At 43.0% G+C, this 23,635-nt stretch overlaps 2 protein-coding genes across 2 annotated transcripts; both read left to right on the top strand.

Moving 5' to 3' along the window:
- Positions 1-8: 8 nt before the first annotated feature.
- On the top strand, positions 9-8,188 carry LOC138966691 (dolichyl pyrophosphate Man9GlcNAc2 alpha-1,3-glucosyltransferase-like). The gene is made up of 14 exons (XM_070338992.1): positions 9-169; positions 959-1,047; positions 2,052-2,137; positions 2,370-2,458; positions 2,781-2,863; positions 3,043-3,107; positions 3,497-3,679; positions 4,333-4,468; positions 4,930-5,015; positions 5,333-5,417; positions 5,853-5,923; positions 6,258-6,326; positions 6,781-6,907; positions 7,969-8,188. The coding sequence occupies exons 1-14, from the start codon at positions 88-90 to the stop codon at positions 8,131-8,133; spliced, it is 1,416 nt and encodes a 471-aa protein (XP_070195093.1). The 5' UTR covers positions 9-87; the 3' UTR covers positions 8,134-8,188.
- A 1,240-nt stretch (positions 8,189-9,428) lies between these two features.
- On the top strand, positions 9,429-21,575 carry LOC138966689 (protein SREK1IP1-like). Its single transcript, XM_070338991.1, has 5 exons — positions 9,429-9,520; positions 11,300-11,365; positions 19,042-19,173; positions 20,614-20,695; positions 21,183-21,575. The coding sequence occupies exons 1-5, from the start codon at positions 9,502-9,504 to the stop codon at positions 21,517-21,519; spliced, it is 636 nt and encodes a 211-aa protein (XP_070195092.1). The 5' UTR covers positions 9,429-9,501; the 3' UTR covers positions 21,520-21,575.
- Positions 21,576-23,635: the final 2,060 nt, after the last annotated feature.

The raw sequence follows: 23,635 nt of genomic DNA, 5'->3' as shown, positions 1-23,635 counted from the left end.
GTGCTACACCACTCCGTTTGCGAATCCAAAAGTTGTGAGACGTGGTAAAGTGGATGGCGTGAAGACAGGCGCGTTGAAGTCTGCAGAATGCAGTTCTACGCTAAGCTGAGCGTGGTGGTGCTGAGCGCACTTGCCATCAGATGGAGCATCGCCAAGCATGGATACTCAGGTTTGATTACACATAATAATAGTATAGATCATAATAACTTTTGTTGTACATGTATCTTGCAGAGCAAACACTGAATAAATAGATCATTGATTGAAAAAAATTATATAGGGCCTAGATCATTGATTTATTGAAACAACCCCTTTTGTCATTAATAAATGATGAAATCATCTAGAATTGAAATTAATTTTATGTTAAGTTGTTATTACTAAGACGTTGTGACCACATGGTGTCTGCAGGGATGGTCAAATCGTCCGCCTGGTCGCCAGGGGACTGTAAAACATCCGCCGGGCTAGTATATATAGAAACCGCCTGGCCCATGAAAATGCCGGCCAAATGTGACCATTTTGGTCGTAATATCGATTTAAAGCCATAATTATATAAACACTGCAGATCAACTGTGCTATCTACCGGTCCAGCGCAATTTCTGCCGGGCTAGTGACTTTCTTGAAGTTACTCGCCCAGTTGGCGAGTTACAATTTTGATATTTTGCCATACCTGTGTCTGTAAGGGCATAAATGCATGCATGTGTCTCTGGAAAATATCTCAGAATAATTAAACTAAAGGATTTTGTTCAGGCCGGCAGGGAATTTAGCCTGGAAGAAAACGACAATGGGACATGTATTTAATTGTCCCCTTCAACCAAATTATAATGGGACATTACATAGTCAAAGTCAAAAAGCGCAAAGCAGGCTAGGCGGTCTGAAAATGCTTTACACACACACACACACCCCCCCCCCCCCAACCCCAGTTATATTTAAAGCCCCTTAATTGTTAATTATTTTCTTGCAGGGTACAACAAACCACCGATGTACGGTGACTTTGAGGCACAGAGACACTGGATGGAAATCACTGTCAACCTACCACCAAACCAATGGTACCTTACTCAATATCAATATGAGGCTTATATCGCGCGTATTCCGTGGGTACAGTTCTAAGCGCAGGGATTTATTTTTATTTTTTTATTTTTATTTGTATGCAATTTATATCGCGCACATATTCAAGGCCTTGCATGGTCTTGTCTTTTAAGCATGCTTTTCTATTTTCACACATTGTTCTGACCCCAAGCTGGTCGAATGTCCGGTAGCTTTGACATGTAGGATGTCTTCTAATTCACAACATTTGTGTGTGTACATGACTTTTTTAACAATATGATTTTAAATCCAGGTCCAATTGACTCTAGTTATCCTCTATTGTCTGGGAACAACACATACTGCTCAACTCTTTTTTACTTTTCATGTGTTTACTGTAATAGCCATGCCAGAATTTATAAACACAATCTGCACACATGTATGAGGTGTAAAGATAAAGGGCCATCCGCATTCAGGCTGGGAAGTTGAAATATGAAACAGATTCAAGTGCATTGATAAAAATTAAAACATTGAACATTACTGCAGAAGCTGGAAAGATCTCATAAATTGTAAAAACGACCATGGATCTCTCTCTCTCTCTCTCTCTCTCTCTCTCTCTCTCTCTCTCTCTCTCTCTCTCTCTCTCTCTCTCTCTCTCTCTCTCTCTCTCTCTCTCTCATTTTATACAAACAAATAAGGGAAAAAATAACCAAAACAAGCCTTCACGTTTTCACCAATATTTCGCCCTCATGGCCTTCGTCAGGGTGTACTATATATATATATCAGTACATCCAAAAGTAGCTCTGCCTTTTTTAGCAGTAAAACATGGTATAAGGTAGATAATTGCCAAAAGGTTAACATAACACAAAAGAATTTCGTAAAATAAAAGCAAACAAAGTTGGTATTATATGTTCCATATGTTTTTTCAAAAATACTGAACATTCTAAAGACGTTTTCATGCTGCAAACTTATTAATGATCATAACATTAGTAATTGTACTATAAGGACACTTTCAACATTTTATTTTCAGGTACAAGAACAGCACAGAAAATGATTTGCTATATTGGGGACTGGACTACCCTCCTCTGACTGCTTACCACAGCTATCTTTGTGGCCTGGTGTGAGTTTATTCTTCCTTTTCTCTTGTTTTACTGGGTGCTTGATGCAGTATACAAGGGTAATCTGTAGGTTTTTTTGTTGATAATTTCTTCTTCACCCTGCCCCACCTACAGACAGACTCTCATAAATACAGACAGGCAGACACTTACAAACAGTCACTCACAAAAAAGTCGCATGCTCCAGTTTACTGGCAGTCTACTTTTTTGGTCATGATCAATCTGTTCTAACTGTAGGGCTCGATGGATCAATCCAGACTGGGTTGCTTTGAAAGACTCCAGAGGAATCCAGAACGAACAACATAAACTTTTCATGAGATATTCAGGTGAGTTGCTTTTTCAGTTTTTTGTGGGGTGGGTTTTTTTTCCAGAAAAAAATATGGGTCATGCACACACCCCAGTAGATGGCACTGTATTTTCTTTTCAAGTAAAGAGAAGAGTTAATGGTTTGTTTTAAGAAACCATACACAAATGTCAGTATTATCAACCTTTTTTTCCATTCATCTGAATCAAGTTATGTGACGAGGATTGTTTCAAATAAAAGATGTTTACAAATAAACTATGACTGCTCCAAGCAAAACAAGTTTTGAGCAATTTGCAAACTCAAACAACACAGACATCTTACCCTTGTTTTAACGCTTGTTGCAGTTTTCATTGCTGATATCCTGGTGTATGTCCCAGCCTGCATTCTGTGTTTCCTAATTCATCACAGCTATTCTGACAATAACAAGGTAAGAACTTGTTAAATAGTGAACATAAAGTACACAAGCAAATGCCAAAATGGTTGAAAAAGATAATCAACATGAGAATTAAACTACATGAGGCTTACTCAAATAATTCAGTTAGACTTCAAATTCACAAAGTTGTTGTGTTGTGACCTGCATTTAAACCTGAGCATTTTTTGTTACAGCTGAAAGGAATTGCGGTCCTCCTTCTGCAGCCTGGTCTGGCCCTTATAGACCATGGACACTTTCAGTATCCTTAAAAAAATAGTCCACTGTATTAAAATAAGAATTTTCGTATTTTCTCTTGTAAAATGTTTGTGAACAGATGTGCTCCTTCTTGCTCAGGGCACAAGATCTTTTGGGCAACGTCACCTGAACATTGGAATAACATCACTGGTTGTATGTTATATGTTGGCTAAGTTCATAGAGTGAGGTTGACATGAAAATCGCTGATCATGGATGCATGTATGCATACAACTGCACACACACATGTATGCACATACACACACACACACACACACACACACACACACACACACACACACACACACACACACTCTCTCTCTCTCTGTCTCTCACTCTCTCTCTCACTCAGGAGTGCAGAGTTTCAGCTTCTCTGTGTTCCTTGACCCTGGAAAGATACAACAGCATAAGCCTGGGATTGACACTGCTAGCAACATGGGCGCTAGGTCAGCATCTGGACTTGTTCGGAGCATTTTTCTTCTGTCTGGCGCTCAACTACAAACAGATGGAACTCTACCATGCCATGCCTTTCTTCTGCTATCTCCTCGGCTCCTGCTTCCAAAAGGGGATTTCCCACGGGTTGGTATTCTCTTTATATCATTCTCAAAGCATGAAATTTGTGGGACGATGGATAGCTGATCAAAATATTTCATGATTATGAGCTGTCATGAAATGTCAAATGCTCCACAGTTCAGTAGCAAGGGTGTGGAATGACATTCTAGTTGTTATTAAGTGGAAGGGTACATAAAAGCTTAAAGTAAAACTGCGATGGTTTACAACATGGTGTATTTGATTAGGAAGGGATCTTTAATGGATGTTGCAAGTTCACAGTTCATGAGAGAGACTAACATTTCTACCTACTTTAAATGGTTCTAAGTGTCATTTCAACTTGAGTTTCTCATACCTTGTTTTGAAGGCAACTGACTGTGAATACAGTGACATGAAAATCTCAGGTCTTTAAAAGGAGGGAGTCTTGAAAATTAGGTAAAATACCAGAGGTTTTGAACAGAAATTTTTAAAAAGCATGTCATGAAAGAGGGAAGACCTAAATTGGGGGGTGGGGGATCTAAAAATGGGGCTTCCACTGTAATGCGAAGTTTGATTGTTTAAGAAGTGCCATAGTGATTATGGTTGCTTTGTATGTGCTCATGTTTTGGCAATAGTTTAATGACTGTATTTACAATGTCTAACTTGCTGAGGTGCAGAGGTTCAGTACTGTGGTATTGTTCCAGAATCATGAAGTTGATGATGTTGGGGATGATGGTGATCATCACGTTTGGTCTGTGCTGGGTTCCATTTCTTGAGAACCTGGAGTCAACCCGCAGTGTTCTTGTTCGTCTTTTCCCCTTTGGAAGAGGGTTGTATGAGGTAAGATTTACATGACTTTTGTCGTAAAAAGCTCGAGAAGAGAATAAACAACTTTTTGTGTCCTGACTTGTAACTGTCAAAGGCCCAGAAAACATGTGTACATTAAGATTTATTGTAACCAGATTAAATACTATGGCTAATACTTTGTGAAGTAATTAAAAGCAATTAAATGTCATATACTTTTTAAAAAAAACAAGGGATACAAATTGAAAAAAATACTTGTAGTTTTTGTTTTTCACCTGCCAACTTTATTTCCATGAAACATGTTACAATGGACACACATTAAGGGAAGAGGGAACTGGACAGACTCAGTACAAATTAAGAGTTTCATAAAACAGAATGATATTCCAGAGTAAAAGAGGAAACAGGATGAGAAGTGTGCAAGTTTTGAGTTGTGTATGACAAAGCATTGTGCTATACATGTATCATATCAATGTCTGTATCTGGGTCTGTCTTGACAGGACAAAGTGGCCAACTTTTGGTGCAGCCTTTCAGTGGTGCTCAAACTAAAGGAGCTCCTGACCACAGATAATACAGTGCTTCTGTGGTGAGTGTCAACTGTTGGTGCCATTTTTGATTCAATCTTTTTTAATTGGGGGGGGGGGGGGGTGTTGTGCAGAAATGTGTTTCAGCGAGTAATTGCGCTTGCTCGTTGCACACAAACAATTTCTTTTTTTTAAGGTAATGATAGATTTGTCTGAAGTGTAAGATTAGAAATGATAGAAAAAATATGACCGGCTGATGTGGCATACAGATTTTTTCTTTGATATCAGTTTAACTTTAAAATACAAGCTTGCGTGCGGTTCGTTTGAATATCTGATTTCAATGTTTGAGAAAGCTTAAAATGCCTTTTTCCTGATTCAGCCTAGCTTCAACGTTGCTGATGCTCCTTCCTTCATCCCTGCACTTACTGAGATACCCTGGTGTTCAGCGATTTAAAGTGGCTCTTGTAAGTATCTCTGGCTTTTTGAAGCGTAGAATTAAAATATGACCCTTATTTATTACTGTTGAATCGCAATTTCATCATCTCCTTGGCCTGCTTACCTGTGATCATAGGGTGGCTTGCTTGTATTTTAGAAAGCAATGATGAAAACAGTAAGAAAATGAAAGAAAATAAGAATTAAATGAAAACGAGGAATAAGGATGGAGTAGCAAGAAAAATTTGGAGAGAAAAAACAGTGTTCAGAACCTTCGAAGAAGCAAAACTTAGAAGATGACTTTGTTCATGCAAGTATGTTTACATGTGGGAATGATCTGCTATATTTTGGTGGTGATTACTCATTAGGTGTTACACTTTTTTTCAGCTGCAGTTTTGTTGGGCTGACTTGCTGGTGGTGATGTTTTGCTATTTATTATGCACTTTTTATTTTGCTTTGGTTTTCAGATAAATGCTGCACTGGTGTTCTTCCTCTTCTCATTTCAAGTACATGAGAAGTCCATTCTCATAGCTGTTATGTAAGTCTAATTTTTGTTTTTGTTTTTATATATATATGTGAATACGAGACATGTGGAAATCATTAGGTAGACATTAGCCTGCAATAAAAGTATGCAAGCTGTTGCCAGGCACCGAAAATGAGAACTGATTTACTCAGAATGACTGTGTTTGATGACTATTGCTTGAGTATAGGAACTACAGTAAAGGTTTGCAGAGTTATGCATGACAATTGTGTTAGATGTGAACACACACAAATAGTACACACACACACACACACACACACACACACACACACACACACACACACACACAGGTGGTTTATAATTCCTGAATATACTTTTTTCTTTTGTGCAGTCCCGCCTGCCTGCTGGTGGTGGAACATCCATTGGTTGTGACATGGTTCATCACTATCTCAACATTCAGGTAATGCCTTTTTCTGTGTAAACGAATTCCTATCTACTCATAGCGCTTCAATTTCAAGTAAAGTCAATTTATAGAGCAGGCTGCAGAAAAAAACTTGGTATTTCCGTTTTGTTCTGAACTAAGCTTGTTTAGATCAGTTTATAGTGTATGAAGATTAATGAGGGGAAAAAACAAAACAGATCTGATGCTTTCTTTTTCTCTGCAAATGAAGAAGTCAGTATACTACAGTCTGAAAGTATATGAACAAAATGTTGTCAGCACCACAGAGCATTTGTGGTAGAATATCCTTCCCCCCCCCCCCCCCCCCCCCCTTTTCCCATACGACTCGTAACTTGAAGAGTGCCACATCTCTGGGCAGTTTGTATGAGACTGATGATTTTGGTGAATTGATCTGGTGCTGTATTTTTCTGTTTTGTATGACACAGTTAGTTGAATATACACCCTTTTTTTTCAGCATGCTGCCGCTGTTGGTAAAAGATGGTCTGCTCATTCCCTCAGTGGCTGCAACCTTTATTTGTTACGAGGTCATCAGGGTCACTCTCCATCCACTCCACAACAAGGCCACATGGATCAGAGTACTGGTCAGTCTCGTCAAGTCAATGATCATTGTGCAAATGGCTTAGACTTTTCTTCTTTGAATACTCTGCAGTGGGTGCAGGCTGTAAGAAAAACAGTAAACATCTGTCACTAACTGTTGTGAAAAGACAAAAAGTGTCAAATTAGTCCTTCTGTGATTTCTAAGCTTAGACCTGTTTGACAGAGTTCCGTTGAGATCCACATGAATGCTGCCCTTTGTCCTGCGTGTCTGTGAGTGTTTGAATGTGTGTGTGTGTGTGTGTGTGTCCTGTCAGCATTTCTGTCTGTCTGTACTGTTTGTTCCAGATGCTGTGCTTTATATATACCTGTGTCTTCATGTAGCATGTACTTGCATGAGAATGAAATCTGTCTGTCTGTCTCTATGTGCTTAGTGTTTCTTGGGTTTTTTCATACCCCCCCCCCCCCCTCTTTTGTCCATTAGAATGAGAGAATAAGTAAACCTCAGTTAGAAAATAGTTTTTGAGTCACTTGAGAAAAAGTGACTCTATGTAATCGGTCAGTGTTAGTCTGTCCGGCCGGCCGGCCGTCCGTAGACACCACCTTAACGTTGGACTTTTCTCGGAAACTATCAAAGCGATCGGGCTCATATTTTGTTTAGTCGTGACCTCCAATGACCTCTACACTTTAACGATGGTTTCGTTGACCTTTGACCTTTTTCAAGGTCACAGGTCAGCGTCAAAGGAAAAATTAGACATTTTATATCTTTGACAAAGTTCATCGGATGTGATTGAAACTTTGTAGGATTATTCTTTACATCAAAGTATTTACATCTGTAGCCTTTTACGAACGTTATCAGAAAAACAAGGGAGATAACTAGCCTTTTCTGTTCGGCAACACACAACTTAACGTTGGGCTTTTCTCGGAAACTATAAAAGTGACCGGGCTCAAATTTTATGTGAACGTGACTCATTGTGTTGTGAATAGCAATTTCTTCCTGTCCATCTGATGCCTCATATAATATTCAGAACTGCGAAAGTGACTCGATCGAGCGTTTGCTCTTCTTGTTCCATTGTAAAGTTAACCTTGAGTTTTTTTCTTGTTACAGCACACATTGTCCATTCTTGGAGCAATCATCCTGACGGTGGTCAGCCAAGTTTTGACACCCCCGGAAAAACTGCCAGACCTCTTCACGCTCATGATCACCACTTACTCTTTCCTCCACTACGCTGCATTCTTTGTGTATTTCCACTATTTACAGTTTACACTGTGACAGGGTACAATTCATCACCACAAAAGTAATTAATAAATTTGAGCAGTATGGTGGATGTGCCTGTTTTCTGTCTTGAATTTTTTGTGTGGCTGAACTTGGTGAGCTACATGTGTGAATCTTGTTCTCCATGCTTCTGGCGCCAAACACAACATAACCTTTTTCCCACAAAAGTTGTGCACAAAATAATATGATGACATAGATTTGCAACACACACATACACACATACAGGGGCGGACGAGGGGGGTGCACAGGGTGCAGGTGCACCCCCCCTCCAGCAAAAAAAAAAAATTTTTTTAAATTTGGAAAGCTGATTCTATGACCATTTATAAGTTCAAATGGCACCAGATGGCACCATTTTGCTTCTTTGGGCCACAAATTTTTCCGGGGGGGGGGGGGGCATGCCCCCGGACACCCCTAAAAAATTCGGGTGCTTCGATTGCGCCCATCACATTCACTTTCGATTCAAAGTGCACCCCCCCTTACAAAGCAACTGATCCGCCCCTGACACACACACACACATGCATGCATGGAGGCGGGACACATGCAGCCATCTGAGGCAAACCCCCTTTTAAAACACACACACACACCTTTTAAGCACTCACTTGTTTTCTTAGATTTGTATGTCTGAAAAGGGGGGTTCCACTGTACAGTGGAAGCTGAGAAAATTAAGTGCACCTCGGAGGCATGCAGATTGTTTTGAGGCTGGGTTATAGAAGTAAAAGAGATGAAAAACAAAATTCATACTTGAGGTTGAATTGAACCTTTAATTTTAAAAGAAAGCATGCCAGAAATGAACCTTGAACACTAACAAAGAAAAGGGAAAAACATACACTAACTACAGATACAATCAAATAGCAGGCAAAAGGCTCATCTCGCCTACTGGTCAAATATAATATGATACGATATATATGATAACAGAAACAGACTAATTCAGGCCGAACAAAAATATATGTTGGTTTAGGGTAACCCGATCGACCCTATTTTTTTCCGCGGACCCTAAAACTTTTTGATTTCTAAAAAAAAACAAAAAACTTTTGGCACATTTTGCGAACCATACCGAGACTAAAATAAAAAGCCAACCTACTGACCCTATCTATTTTGGTCACGTTACCCTAATACTTTGGTGTGAGCATACAAAATGTTACAAAGTTAATAATCTCAAGATAATATTCAAAAACAGGAGCTGTTACATGCCTCTCTTTTTCTTTTTAAAGAAGCCCTCGTCTTTTTTTTAGCACCAAACGATTGAGAGCGGGTAGAGCAGTGAAATGTTTGGGTAAATTTGTATAACTAGATGATCCATTTTCAGATCAGAATAATCTCCCTTCTCAGCTTTTGCGTCTCAGGCGCAACGCAGCGGTTTTCAAGATGAACCACGATATAATGGGTTTGTTCTTTATTTGTGTTTGTACATGTGATCAAAAGCGTGTTCCACCCTCATTGTATGTGTATCTCTTCCATTATTTTACTGGATTATCAAATATACCACTTTACAGCGAATCGTACATGTCTGAAATAGGTCCGCTTTGTGGGCTAAAATGAAAAACCTCGGGTTTTTTCACGGTTTCGACGTTGAGTTTTCGTCACATCTTCAGTTTTCATGTCAATGGGTTCGTCCTTGATTGGAGCCTTTGTTGACGATGCTTGACATTTCATTTACTTCAACTAGCCTATTCGGAGTATTCCCCGATGCAGCTCTGTGTTACTGTTAAGTGTTACCCGTAGACCTAACCAACGGTTCAAACTTCAAGTGAAATGTGTTGACTTCCCTATAGTATAACATCAGTTACAATCAGCGTTGGTACTTTAAATTAATGAAGACTCTCAGTAATCTCCCTAAATAACCCTGTGTTAGGTTCGCCACCATCTAACTTATAAAGCCGGTTTTTGTGTGTTGATGACTAATTATTAAGGCTCCGAAACGGCTGCACCGACTGAGACGGGAATTTCAGGGAATGTTCTTAGCCACTTACATCGTGTCATAGGGTACTTTTGGAAAACCAAACTTTAAAGTATTCGTTTAAAACAGCGGAAAACAGTACATATCATTTGAGTCATCGCAGACCCCTACCCGTCTGGGTTGGCAAAACTTGCTTCATCTCTCCTCACCACGTCATTAGTTTTGCCGTCATGTCATGCGTCATATGTTCATGGCGTCATTGTCCAGTGTCTTCACTTTTGTTGGCAAAGTCTTGGACTCGGTTACAAATACAGTCAGTCACGGCAAGCCCAGAGTCTCGATCTCTCTCGAGGATCTCTTTCTGTCTCTCTCTCTCTCTCTGCGGGCTAATAAGTCATGTAATCCGAACACGCGCAGCGCGTGTGGACATACCTACGTGTGTTTGTGTGTGCGTGCACCTATGTGTGTATACATGTGTGTGAGTGTGAGATCTCTCTCTCTCTCTGCAGGCTAATTAGTCGTGTGATAATTACTCTTCTCTCAATATCTCTGAATATGTGAGGTACAGCAGTCCCAGGCCAATATACTAATATAGCTGCCATGGCGGCTCTGGGATGTGCACCCACCTGCCACATGTACGGCCACATTTACTTGGCTCGGAATAGTTTTCAGCAGTTGTGAACGTCTGATAAGAGCCCCCCTGCCCGACACAGGGCGCAAAATTGGGGACCAAACATGACTTTTACTTGCGACCACTGTAAAAGCCCCACTGTAAATATGCAGCTTGATCAACTTATTGAGGGACCTCGGGTCAGTGACTGCATTTGCTGAGGTCAGCCCCTTTGAATTTGATGTCTGAGACTGAGAGAGATGGTCCTAGAATACAGTCCAAGGTCATAGCAGCAGGGGGAGACAAAGTTATGTCAGTCTCCCATTAACTTGCAGTTGCATGCACATTCTACGTACCTACAGGAGTGTCAGGGTGGCGTACAGCACTTAGGGTTTGAGTCTTTCAGGACTGCACACAAAATGAGTAAACAAAAAAGGCTCCCATTTTCGGTCACCTTCAATATACTGAAAGATTTACAATTGCCCAAGAATGTCCGTTCATGGAAGGGACTGCTGTAACCTGCAGGGTTGGGTTATTTCTGGGACTTACATTGCAATATCATATGATTCTCTCAATACTAATACATGTAGTGCACAAATCTGTTTTCCTGTGAACATGCTCAGAGTCAAAGTTGTGTTGCTTTTTTATCATTCCAGGGCAAATCACTGGGTTTGGAAAGAGTGGAGAAATCATACGATCAGCTTGCAGGAAATGTGGATATGGTGAGTGAACGGAAAGTGATACAGACCTCAGTTATAATGTTGACAAGTACTGAAGTAGATCATATTAAGTTTTTGTTTGCAATACCTGGTGATAAGATTTTTTTTGTCAATAACTGGTTGATGTCAGTTCAATGTTAAATTGGTATTGAAACAATGTACCTGTTATAACTTGTTAGTTTTTCCTGCATTTTGCTGATGAAGAGGAGTGCAGATATGATGGGGCTGGAGCATATCCTTTTCATGTTACCGCTACTAACAGCAGCAGCAGTTTGTAAGGTTTTGCTCCACAAAATAGATGGGGTTTTTTTTTTTTTTTTTTTCCTCTCTTTCTTCTTTCTCTTTTTTTTTCTTCTTCTTCTTTCTTTTGAACCTCAGTTACAATATGACTCGCTATGAGTATGATACTGTGAGTGAAGATGAACAGTTTAAACGTAAACAGATTGGGTTATAAATAATGATAATATCATTCTTTCGTTTAACATGGACAATCTTCGAAAATGTACAATATTTTCAATCAATTATAATTTAGCTATAATTCTCTCCGTGAACTGGCATTTGCACACTTTCTCTCTTTCTCTATCCTCTCTCTCCCCATCCTCTCTCTCCCCATCCTCTCTCTCCCTCCCCTCCCCTCTCTCCCTCCCCTCCCCTCTCTCCCTCTCTCTATCTTTAATCGTCCTCTCTCTCTCTCTCCCCCTCTCCCCTTCTCAGTCTCTCTCACCCTCCCTGCCACTCTCTCTCTCTCTCTCTGATACTGTGAGCGATGCTGAACAGTTTAAACATAAACCCTACCATTCTCTCTCTCTCTCTCTGATACTGTGAGCGATGCTGAACAGTTTAAACATAAGCAGATAGGGTTATAAATAGCAATAATATCATTCTTTCGTTTAACATGGACAATCTTCGAAAATCTCTCTTTCTCGCTCTCTCTCTCCCACCCCTCCCTCCGCTCTTTCTCTACCTCTCTCTCTCTCGCACCCTCCCCTTTCCCCCTCTCTCTCTCTCTTCCTCTCTCAATCTCTCTCTCTCTCTCTCTCTCCCTCCCTCACTCTCCCTCCCTCACTCTCTCTCTCTCTCTATTACCATGGTTGTGTTTAAATGAATTAATAATAATGATATATTAAATTACATATTCTTACTCAACTCACATAGATAGCAATAACTTCGTTTGGTTGCTAAGACATTGAAGCACTCTTACATGGTTACATGGGGAGATAACTCTAAAGAAAAACACCCATCCGCCATATAAGGCCTGGGTCGCGGTAGTTATCTCCCCTACCGGCGCATGCGCAAGCCGTATACCGGTAATACTCATTCCTTCTTCTTCAACGCACGGAGCAAGACGTGTGTGGCACTCTGTCTTCAATTTTCTATCTGCTGGTATTCACGTCGGTGTTTGACCATCGGACCTTGGTTACGCTTTCGTTGTCTCCTTCACTACTCCAAGTATTGGGTGAGATCTTTCTTTTTTATTACCGAGACGCGGTTTATTAACTGTTTGGAACGTTTTGCGTCTTATGTTTTGGTTCATTTTTGTCATCCAATATGGCGGACAAACCGAAAGATAAGGAGAGAGAAAGAACTCGGAGTTCGACCAGACAGGCTTGCTCTCCTAGCTCTCAATCAGGCAAAGCACCCCAATCCAAAGTTAAGGTGGCTACTACCACTCCCTCTCGGACTCAGAAAATTCCACCGGCGGATAACGTTTCTGTCTCTGTTTTCAACCCGGCGAATGATGAATCGTTTTCAGTTGCGATTGACAAACCAACCGTTTCTCTTTCGGCTCCTTCCACTAAAGTTCAAGCGCCTAGCGCAGATGCATCTTTGTCTAAGGCTGATTTGCTAGCGATTTTATCGTCTTTCAAAACAGAAGTGCATGAGTTGATCTCGTCGGAAAGACAAATAGCCCAACATGCTGCTCTGTCTCGTCCTTCGGGTGTTACTAATGTTTCCTCGCTTGCGCGGGTTCGCTCTGAACCGTCTGCTACGGTCACGTCCGCTGGCGTGGTGGCAGATCCAACGACGGTGTTGGATATGTCGGACTCATCTTTTGACAAGTTTTTGTCTGAGTCTAGGACATCAGCACTTCCGGGTGTTCTTGGCGAAGTACGCAAACCTTTGAAGTCGGTTTCCGTTTCGGCGGAATTGCACACTGACCGTAAGGGTTTTCCCACAGACCAACCTGGCTCCGTTTTCACGGTCCTGGGCATGGGATGTGAAGGGCATGTGTCTGCTAGTTCCGCCCCCGCAATTCCAGTCGGGGCGGCTGCTGGCAGACAGGTTACAGGATCTTCCGGTTCCAATTTATTGGGGCTGGTCGATGCTCATGCTATACAGTCCTCTGCTGGTTCCGCTCCCTCCGTTGGCGTCGGGGCGGCTTCCGGTGGCAGGAGAGGTTTGACTTCCGCCGTTAGCACATCGCTGCTGGCGGGAGTCATTCATCAGCCTGTGGCTTCCGGTTCCGCTGTTGCGGCTTCCGCTAGCCTTTCTCAGGCTACTTCCGCTTCCTTTCCCAGCATTTCCGCTGGCATTGGACAGCCGGATGGTGGTTCAATCCACGGGTTTCCTGTTTCCGGAAATTTTTCACAACCATTTCCGGTTTCGGCTCAAATTGCCTCACCGGACGTCGGTTCTGCTGGACATCCCTCAGTTGATCATTATGATGCTTCAGTTGGGGATGAACAGGATTTGGAGGAAGAAGCATCAGATGCAGAAGAGGAAGCGTCTCGCCGACTTCCGGCTAAGCTACCTCATTTGTTGGCTTTGGCAGCAGAGGTTACTGCACGCTACTTCTCGGAAGGGGTGGCTGCGGCAACCACTTCCGCTGCTCCTCCTCCATCAGCTTTTGCTGACTTTGCCCCTTCGCAAGAGCGGACTGAGAACTTCAAGTTTTTGGAGTCACCTGCTGTGGCCTATCAACTTGCGAAAGTGTTTCAGGGCGATGTTCCTCTTCCGCTGTTATCAGCTCATGGGGATGTGCCTGCAGGGGCTCAGTCTTGGCTGGCTGCTTCCGGTCGTGCGCCGGTTCCGGCTGCGGCCTCTCAGCGGAAGCTTCGTCTCGCTGCTTTTAGCAGACCTTTGATTTCTTCCTTTGCCTTACCCTCGGCATCACTTCCGGTTACACCGGAACTGGCTTCCATTAGGCAAGACGGCTACAACAAAGAGAGGCTTTCTGGTTGTAAAGAGAAAGATCTCATTGCTGTCGAAGAATGCGGCCGCGCTGCTTTGGAATTATCGTCTCTGACTGACACTTTAATTCGTTCCCTCTCACGGGCAGTGACATCCTCTCTGAACCCTTTTGAGTTCAGGCATGATGCGGATCCTAAGGACGTTTCGCTCCTTTTTGCGACCTTAGGAAGGGTGTCTGCGGAACAAATGGCTTTGTCTGCGAGATTGTATGCGCAGGCCGTCTTCTGGCGACGTGAAGCTCTTCTGTCGGGCTCTCGCATAGAGGACAAGAACATTCAAGACTCTCTCAGAGTCTCGCCTATTCTGCAAGGTTCTCTTCTCGGACAGGACACGCTGGACGCGCTTCAGAAGCAAACTCAGCAGAACAAAGATTTGCAATTTGTGAAGCTTTCCGAGTTTGCCTTTTCGAAGCAGCAGGCAAAGCACGGCGGTCCTCCTGCCCAGTCTTTCTCGGGGTCCTCCAAGTCTGGTCAGAAGCCGAGCAGGGGTTCAGCTTCGCGAGGAGGGAACCGGTCGCGACCTTACCCCAAGAATAAGCCTTCCTTTGGGAAGAGGGGGTCAGGTCGAAAGCCTAACCCCCAATGATGTCCCCCCGATCTCAGCACTCCTGCGTCCCCCACGGTTACCGTGGCGGGAGGCTTGTTGCGGGCCTTGCCAGTGTGGCTGAAGAAGTCAAACAATCACTGGATTGCAGGAGTGCTCAGATCGGGGTTCCGGCTTCTTTGGAGTTCTCAGAAGGCTCCATTAACCAGAACTCCTCCGTCTTTTCGGTTTCCGGCCAGACCGGAAGCCAGAGAGGCCGCTCAGGCCGAAGTAGAACTTCTCATTCAGAAGCAGGCAGTGGAAGAAGTTCGGGACCATGCCTCCCCAGGCTTTTACGGACGTCTGTTTGTCGTTCCAAAAGCCTCGGGAGGATGGCGTCCGGTGCTGGATCTTTCTCAGCTAAATCTTTTTCTGAGGAAGATCAAGTTTACCATGGAGACTCCCACCTCAGTGAGGCAGGCCCTCAGGCCACGCGATTGGGTCACCTCCATAGATCTTTCCGACGCTTACTTCCACATCCTGATGCACCAAACAGACTGGAAGTGGCTCCGCTTTGTTTGGGGCAACAGGATTTTTCAGTTCAGGGCTCTTCCTTTCGGCCTTTCTCTGGCTCCCTGGATCTTCACAATGGTAGTTCGCCAGTTTTGCGCGCTAATCAGAGGTCAAGGTATCCGTCTACGGACGTACCTAGACGACTGGCTAATTCTGAACCAGGCGCAATCTCTGTGTCTCAGGCACACACAGTCTGTGTTGCAAGAAGCAGCGGAGCTAGGCTTCATGATCAACTGCAAGAAGTCCGAGTTGACACCTTCCCAGAACTTTACGTATCTGGGGATGGTATTCAACACTGTGGAATGGACGGTTCAGCCCACACAGAGGAGGATAAGCAAGATCCGGGATCACATAAATCCCACAGCGGTTCTGTCTATGGCTTCGGTCAGGTCTCTGACGTCCATCCTAGGTCAGATGGAATCGCTGGCTCCTCTGACTCTTTTGGGCAGGCTTCACAAGCGCCCTTTTCAGGAGGCGCTGAACTCCAGGTGGGACCCTCAGTCTCAGGACTGGGAGACACTGGTCCCACTCCAGGACTGGTTTATAGAGACGACCAAGCAGTGGCTGGTCACAGCTTGGCTCTCGCAGGGAGTTCCCATAGTCCTTTCCCCGCCTTCGAGGCACTTGTTCACAGATGCCTCTCTCGAGGGGTGGGGGGCTCACCTGGAAGGTCATACGACCTTTGGTCTCTGGAACCAGGCGCAAGTCAAATGGCACATAAATCTGCTGGAGTTAGAGGCAGTCTTTCTAGCATTGACGGAGTTCCTACCCTTTGTCAAGGGGGAACATATTCTAGTTCACTCCGACAACACCACAGTGGTGTCCTATCTGAACAGACAGGGGGGGTCTCGCTCTCTGCCTCTGTCGCACAGGGCATGCGAGATCTTGATGTGGAGTCACAATCACGGTGTAGTTTTGTCAGCAAAGTACCTTCCGGGAAGGCTGAATGTCCTGGCAGACTCTCTGAGTCGGTCTTCCAAGATAGTACACACGGAGTGGACGATCACTCATCAAGCGCTTCTTCGCCTCTGGGCCCAAGCGGAGAAGCCGTCCATAGACTTATTCGCCACACGGTTCTCACGCCGTCTGCCGATTTTCGTGTCCCCATTTCCAGATCCCGAAGCGTGGGAAGTCAATGCTCTGGAAATCTCTTGGAGCGGGCTGATCGCCTACGCTTTTCCTCCCATTCCCCTCCTAGGGAGGGTCTTGAGAAAGGCAGACATGGAAAGACCATCTCTGATCCTCGTGGCACCGAACTGGCCGGGTCAGCCTTGGTACCCGGATCTTCTGCGACTGTCAAACGGTCCACCTCTTCCTCTAGATCTCAGAAGAGGCGATCTGGTACAGCCTCGATCGGGCATTCCCCACGAGAATCCGCAGTGGCTTGCCCTGCACGGTTGGATTCTGTGCGGGAATCATTGAAAAGATCAGGTGCGTCAGACGCTACTATTGATTTGATTCAGGCGTCTCACAGAGGTTCTACGTCGTCAGTTTATACCTCTCACTGGTTGGCGTGGCTCAAATGGTGCAAGGCTAACGGAGTGAAACCTACGTCACCTCGATCTATTCAGGTGGCAAATCATTTGTCTTGGCTAGCTAGTCAGGGCGCCGCGCCGGCTTCTCTGAAAGTCCGTAGGTCAGCTATTTCAGTTACCTTGAAACAGCTAGGACATTCTATATCACGCGAAGGTTTCATTACTAGCGTATTAAAGGGAGCTTCCCTTCGTTTTGACAAAACGAGATCCGCTATTCCAGCATGGGATCTGCCCTTAGTGCTGGAATTTTTAAGAACTCAAGACTTTGAGCCCTTATGCTCTGCCAGTCTGGCGAATCTTACGCGAAAGGCAGTTTTTCTCGTCATGTTGGCATCAGGTAGACGGGGTAGCGAAATTCACGCCTTGTCAGGCTCTCCTCGCGACGTGTCTTTTGAAAAAGACGGTTCCGTTATACTTAGGTTTTGCGCGAAGTTTTTAGCAAAAAACCAAAAACCAGATAAACCCTCGCCATTAATCCAGATCAAACCTTTGAGCTCCATTCTCGCTCCTTCAGACCCGGATATTGCAAACTGTCCTGTGAGAGTACTGAGAGCATACCTGTCTCGTTCAAATCCGATCAGATCCTCCAGTCAAAAGCTTCTTTTCCTATCAGTCAATACGAAGAGGGAGAAGGACATAATTAAGTCAACCTTGGCGAGATGGGTCTCCACCCTAGTAAGACAGGCTTACATTTGGTGGCAAAGAAAAGGGGGGGGGGGCAGTCAGTCCTTCCTCTCCGGTCAGCCCGGACTCACGAGCTTAGAGCCTGGGCATCGTCTTCAGCGGTCTTACGATCCAGAAGACTTCAAGAAGTCATGGACTCAGCCTACTGGGCATCTGAGGATGTGTTCATGAACTTTTACTTGCGGGATATCGCAAGTTCTCGTATGGATGGAACATTTGGTCTGCCAGCCATGGTGGCTGCGGGACAGATGCTTTCTCGATGTTAACTGTGAGTATATATTTTTACCCACCACCTAGATTAGCAATCTGCTATCTATGTGAGTTGAGTAAGAATATGTAATTTAATATAAAATTTCAAAAATAAATTTTCATTTAATTAATATATACTTACCAACTCACATACTGAATTCCCTCCCAGCCTTCCCCGCAATTTATTTAAAGGGATATGGGTTTCAGAACGGAATGAGTATTACCGGTGTACGGCTTGCGCATGCGCGGGCGCCGGTAGGGGAGATAACTACCGTGACCCATGCCTTAAATGGCGGGTGGGTGTTTTTCTTTAGAGTTATCTCCCCATGTAACCATGTAAGAGTGCTTCAATGTCTTAGCAACCAAACGAAGTTATTGCTATCTATGTGAGTTGGTAAGTATATTAATTAAATGAAAATTTATTTTTGAAATTTTATATTTTGCTGTTCGTCATAATTGTTTTCATCATTGGTTCACCTTAGTTAATACATTGACATTTGCAACAAGTCATTTACAATAGCATGATAGTACTGGGTTTCTCAGTCAAAAAGCCGAATGGAGAGCTCTCTCTCAAATATACAATTTGGGTCAAAGCCTTCTCCGTATTTGTATATACTTATTGACATTTTTGCAACAAGCAGAATAAAGTTAATATTTCTTATAGTTTGGTCCTGTTGCTTGTTCGGTTGGAAACCAAATAAAACGTCAGTTTCTTTTAATTTTATCTGTGAACCTGTTTTTATATAAATTTGCTTTTCTACGTTCTTCCAAAAAAGTGATATTCTTGGGCATTTAAAGAAAAAATAGATGTTGTGTTGCAATTTTATTTATGTTTCTTTTTCATGCTTTAATTTTGATGTTATTGTGTAACAGAAAGCTTTCATTATTATCATTATTATTATTATTATTACTGCATGTTTGCAGCTGGTCACCTGACGTATCAGTGCCGTAACTTCATCAAGGCGGACCCTAACAAAGACGTGGTGCTAGACGTCAGCAGTACCAGCTCCGACTCTGAGGAAGAATTCCTCTCTCCACTCACAAAGATCAATCAAGGTGAGACTATGACAGCGTCTACAGAACACTGTGTGTGCTTTTCTACTTTTCTTCTCATGCATTCTACTTTCACACTTGCAGAGGATTCTTGGTAGAAAGTAATTGAAACACGGTTAAAGTTAAAGCTCCCTTACGGTTGCTTTACCAGGGAAAAACAACCCAACTCCTGTTTTTAAACTTTTAAACACCAGGAGCCCAATGCATGGCCCCTACATAAGAGCCTAATTTGATGACGTCACGGCAATAAAGTCGGTGGACTCCATAAAGTCTCTTATTTCTAATGCATAGACCGCGCATAGAGCCTTATGTCGGCCATAAAGTTATAGCAGGCCCCTCCTTCCTATAAGAGTTATGGAACCCGCTATTGGAGCGTTTAAAATGGCGGCTGCTTTCATGCAGGATGAGAAGAAATTTGAGAAGCAACCGGATCTTTCTTGACCGCCTACATCCACTGAATCGTTACGACGACGTGGAACTGTGCAGAAAATTCCGCTTTCGTCGGCAGGACATTCTTGCAATCACGGATGAACTGTAAGAGCAACTCGAACTGCCGAATCGAAAGGGTGCATTGCCGCCGGTTCTGCGGGTTATCTTGACTTTGGGTCAGTTTTTACGCGTACGGATCTTTTCAAGATGTGGGTGGCGAACTGATCGCGGTACATAATAATAATGATAATAATAATAATAATACAGGAATTTATAACATCAAACACAGCATGCACAACCAGCAAGAGAGTGACGCCTTTATGGCGAGGGTACCGGAATGGATTATAGTTTCCAAACCACGAAAGCCAAGTTTTATCAGGAGACGGGCTTTCCAAACTGTCTGTGGCAAATGGTGTAAAACTGACCCGCGGCGAAGCATCACAAAGCTTGACGCATCCGCAGAGACACAGGATGACGGGGAATCCCTTCCACTATCTAGGTGTTAAAAATAGAGACGCTCTTAGCTATTGCAGGCACTATTTGACCTCATGCATGCGGACCGCTGAGTTCTATAGTGCGTTTCATAGCTATGCGCTCCACAGCGCTATGAAATCCCTAAAGTATGTGCTGGCTATGCATTGGGCTCCAGGCTTTACATATATACATACACCACCACCCTCGTCTCGATTCCCCGTCTATGTATAACATTTAGTCAAAACTTGACCAAAAAGGAGGAGTTTTTAAACCAAGGTAAATGTGCAGAAGTTTTGGACAGAAAATCTGGAGAGAGAAAACAAGATCTTAGAAGAGGAGAGGTCTTAAAAGGGGGTTTCCACTGTATATGAAAAGTCTATTTTGCACATTATCTACAATCATTTTTTTGTGAAACTGAAGCCAAGCTGGTGTTTATGGTAGTCGTTCTGAGTCTTCTTATCTCCACTGCTGTCTTTCAGATCAGTAAATCACACTCTACATTGAATAGACATTTCAGTTCTCATTATTTCTGTCAAACAGATGAAGCAGCCAAGAAGAAAAGCAGTGAAGGTCCTGATACGAAGAAGAAGAAGAAAAAGAAACTGAAAACCAAAGAGAAAAGGTAAGTTAGCCAAAGCATTTTTTCCCCCCAGATTGTCATTTTATCAGTTTGCAGGTCAAATTTCATGTTTGAATGGTTGAACCAGTTTCATGGTTGAATGACTGGTTTTTGAGTGGGATGTCTTTTTAAAGAAAGTAGTGAAAAGATTGTGGTAATTAAGCCTTAAATTATTGGGTGAAGTCAACTTTGTAAAGCTGGCCACACAAAGCTTTTTGCTCGCATGAAAAGCAACATAATCTTACTGATCGCATTCTTTAGCTACAAGGATCAAAGTAAGAGATGTTTGGTGGTATGGACATTATAAGTAGCATTAGAAAAGTAACCCATGATCACTGGCATGTTAATATTTTGGGTGTGAAATTTGAATGTTTTCTCATAATTATTTCAAGGCACAAAATACTTTACATGAGTCTGTATCGAACGTGCAGTCGAAAAAAATAATAGCAAAGCATATGGATTGATGAACATTTTTATCCATTCTTTGCAGGCGAGAACGCTCAAGATCACCTCACAGACGAAAGAAATCGCTTAAGGAAAAGAAGAAAAGCAAGAAGAGCAAGCATCGACACGACGGCGACAGTGACACAGACTCGGATAGTTCTGATTCAGAGCCAGACCACAAGTCTCACAAGGAGAAGAAGAAGAGTAAAAAACGCAAGCATCATCATCATAGAGATAGTGAAGCAGATTCAGGCACTTCTGATTCAGAGTCGGACTACAACTCAGATGATTCCTCAGACACACGCAGAAGAAAACACAAGCACAAAAAACACAAGAAGACTACAAAAACAAAGAAGCGAGGACATTATAGGGATTTTGATTGAAATGACTGTATTGTGCTTTGTTCGGGAGTTGGTGTGTGAGAGCGTGAGTTGAATGTTGGGGGGGGGGGGGGGGGGGGGGGGGTGGTGGTATGGGGGGATCAGGTTTATTTTTAATATAAATCTCTGCATGCCCATTGAATAGATTTTCTTGTTGACATATCCTCTGTGCCTTTAAAAATATCTCTTCTAGAGTGCATGTTATGTCCTACATTGTACATTCCAAGCTGTAACAGAGAGCAGGGAGATGTTTTAATTCTCAGGTGTGTGTATGGCATGTTTAGTTATTTTTAAGGGGGGGTGGGGGGTAATGAATATTTGTGCTTTCAGTGATTTAGTTGTGCTCATTTGATCTGCGTTGTTGGTCTTTACAAGCTCAGGAGTTGATTTTACAGGCAGCATTTTCAGGCACATTTCTTCTACTCTTTGGTACTTTAGAACTAAAAATAAGGAGAGAAAGAGTTTTACCTAATACACTTTTACTTAGTGATTGAGGTTGAAAGAAAGTTTGATTATGTTGGATACAATGATGAAAGCATGTAATACATTTTATGTCAGATGAAAGAACTGCTGTGTTGTGTGTGAGTGGTCAGAAAGCCTCTGTGTGTCTTCTCTATCAGTTATTCACGTGAAGGCATTGGAATATTAACCTTAGATACCCTTTGAAGTTTCTCTCTCTCTCTCTCTCTTTCTCTCTCTCTCTCAGCAACAGGCTATCTACAGCAGTTCCTGTGTCCCTCTCACTCTTGGCCTTCCTCAATCCTTGCTGCACACACCGAACCACATGCACCTACTTGAGCAGGGTCGTAGCTCAGCTGGTATGTGTATGGCCCAGTATAAAACACACAGAAGCTATCAAGGTGGGTTTGATTCCCAGTCCCAATGAAGGGGTTATTTCCCAGACTCTTACCGATTCTTACCTCTGTTTAAAAGGCCACTTTTGCACGCATGGGAACAATAAAGATTCCAAGTTCACAGCCAGAGTCTCGGGGCTTGGAAAACAAACATGCAGGAAGAAGAGAGAAAAATAAGCTAGCACCATATACTACAGCAGTTTGCTTTCTCCTGGAAGAAAGCAACCTGAACCAGGGTCTCCATGAGGTAAACCTAAAACTAACAAGACTGTAAGAAATTACTTTACCTAACCCTACTTTACCTTAACTTTTCTTGCATATGCTGACACATTCACATAACTTCGTATCGATCAACAACAAAAATAAGAAAAGTGTCCCTTAACAATAGAAGGTATTCCATGTACTCCGCCAGTACAATTCTCCCCGCAGGCACATGACAAATATGGGTGGTGGTAGTAGCCAGTGTGGTGTGCCCGTGCTTTCACCATAATGGTCTGAAACTGTTGAAATGACGACAGCACATCTACTGCACAAAATTAATAACGACAAACCGGCCTTATCATCTTTGTGCCACACACAGCACACCCACGATTTTCTGGTTCCATTGGGTACCAATATTGATAAGCACATGGAAATAGTTTTGACCAGTCCAAACGGGTAGTACAGGTTTGAATCTTATATAAACACCATGCGGTATGTCAACTAAGTGACAGTTGTTTCTTGGCTATTCATGTGCAGCGACTGTGAGAAATGAAAGCATGTCAATTAGGCATAGCTCATAATTTTTTTTATTGTGGAGGCCTCAGGCGTTGTACTCTCGATAGTTAGGTTTACTGGCGGTCTAACCAACAATTCAGAATCATACTACACACACACACACACACTGTGGCAACGAATGAACAACGCACGCAAACGCAGTCGCACATACACACTCACACACACACACACAAACACTATATGTACACACACACGCGTGTAGAGACCACCATATTTTTCTAGATAAAGAAATCAATCAGTGTTTCACTGAGTGTTTACTTGTCCCGTGTGTGTAGAATTCTATAATAGCGCACTTATGTTGAGCGCCTGTTGTAAGCGCGGCTCGATGTTTGAGCTTGCCCTGTGGATTAATCAAGTTGCAAACTAGCGCGTGTTAAGTCACCGACTTATGGAGCCATTCCACGCTTCGGTGGCCTTGCTACTTCGAATTAGGCCTACAAAAAATAACCATTGATGCGCGGGACCACTTTGCTGTGATTGTGATACTC

Source organism: Littorina saxatilis, linkage group LG5 (genome assembly GCF_037325665.1).
Source record: "Littorina saxatilis isolate snail1 linkage group LG5, US_GU_Lsax_2.0, whole genome shotgun sequence".
Lineage (NCBI taxonomy): Eukaryota > Metazoa > Mollusca > Gastropoda > Littorinimorpha > Littorinidae > Littorina > Littorina saxatilis.
Note: the sequence above shows the minus strand (reverse complement) of the source record. Positions and strands in the feature narration are given on the sequence as shown.

Coding starts and splice junctions, on each gene's coding strand:
- LOC138966691 (XM_070338992.1), top strand. CDS start 88: ATGCAGTTCTACGCTAAGCTGAGCGTGGTGGTGCTGAGCGCACTTGCC. Junction 3,680..4,332: donor CAAAAGGGGATTTCCCACGG/GTTGGTATTCTC, acceptor GTATTGTTCCAG/AATCATGAAGTTGATGATGT. Junction 6,908..7,968: donor CCACATGGATCAGAGTACTG/GTCAGTCTCGTC, acceptor TTCTTGTTACAG/CACACATTGTCCATTCTTGG.
- LOC138966689 (XM_070338991.1), top strand. Junction 19,174..20,613: donor ACTCACAAAGATCAATCAAG/GTGAGACTATGA, acceptor TCTGTCAAACAG/ATGAAGCAGCCAAGAAGAAA. Junction 20,696..21,182: donor CTGAAAACCAAAGAGAAAAG/GTAAGTTAGCCA, acceptor CATTCTTTGCAG/GCGAGAACGCTCAAGATCAC.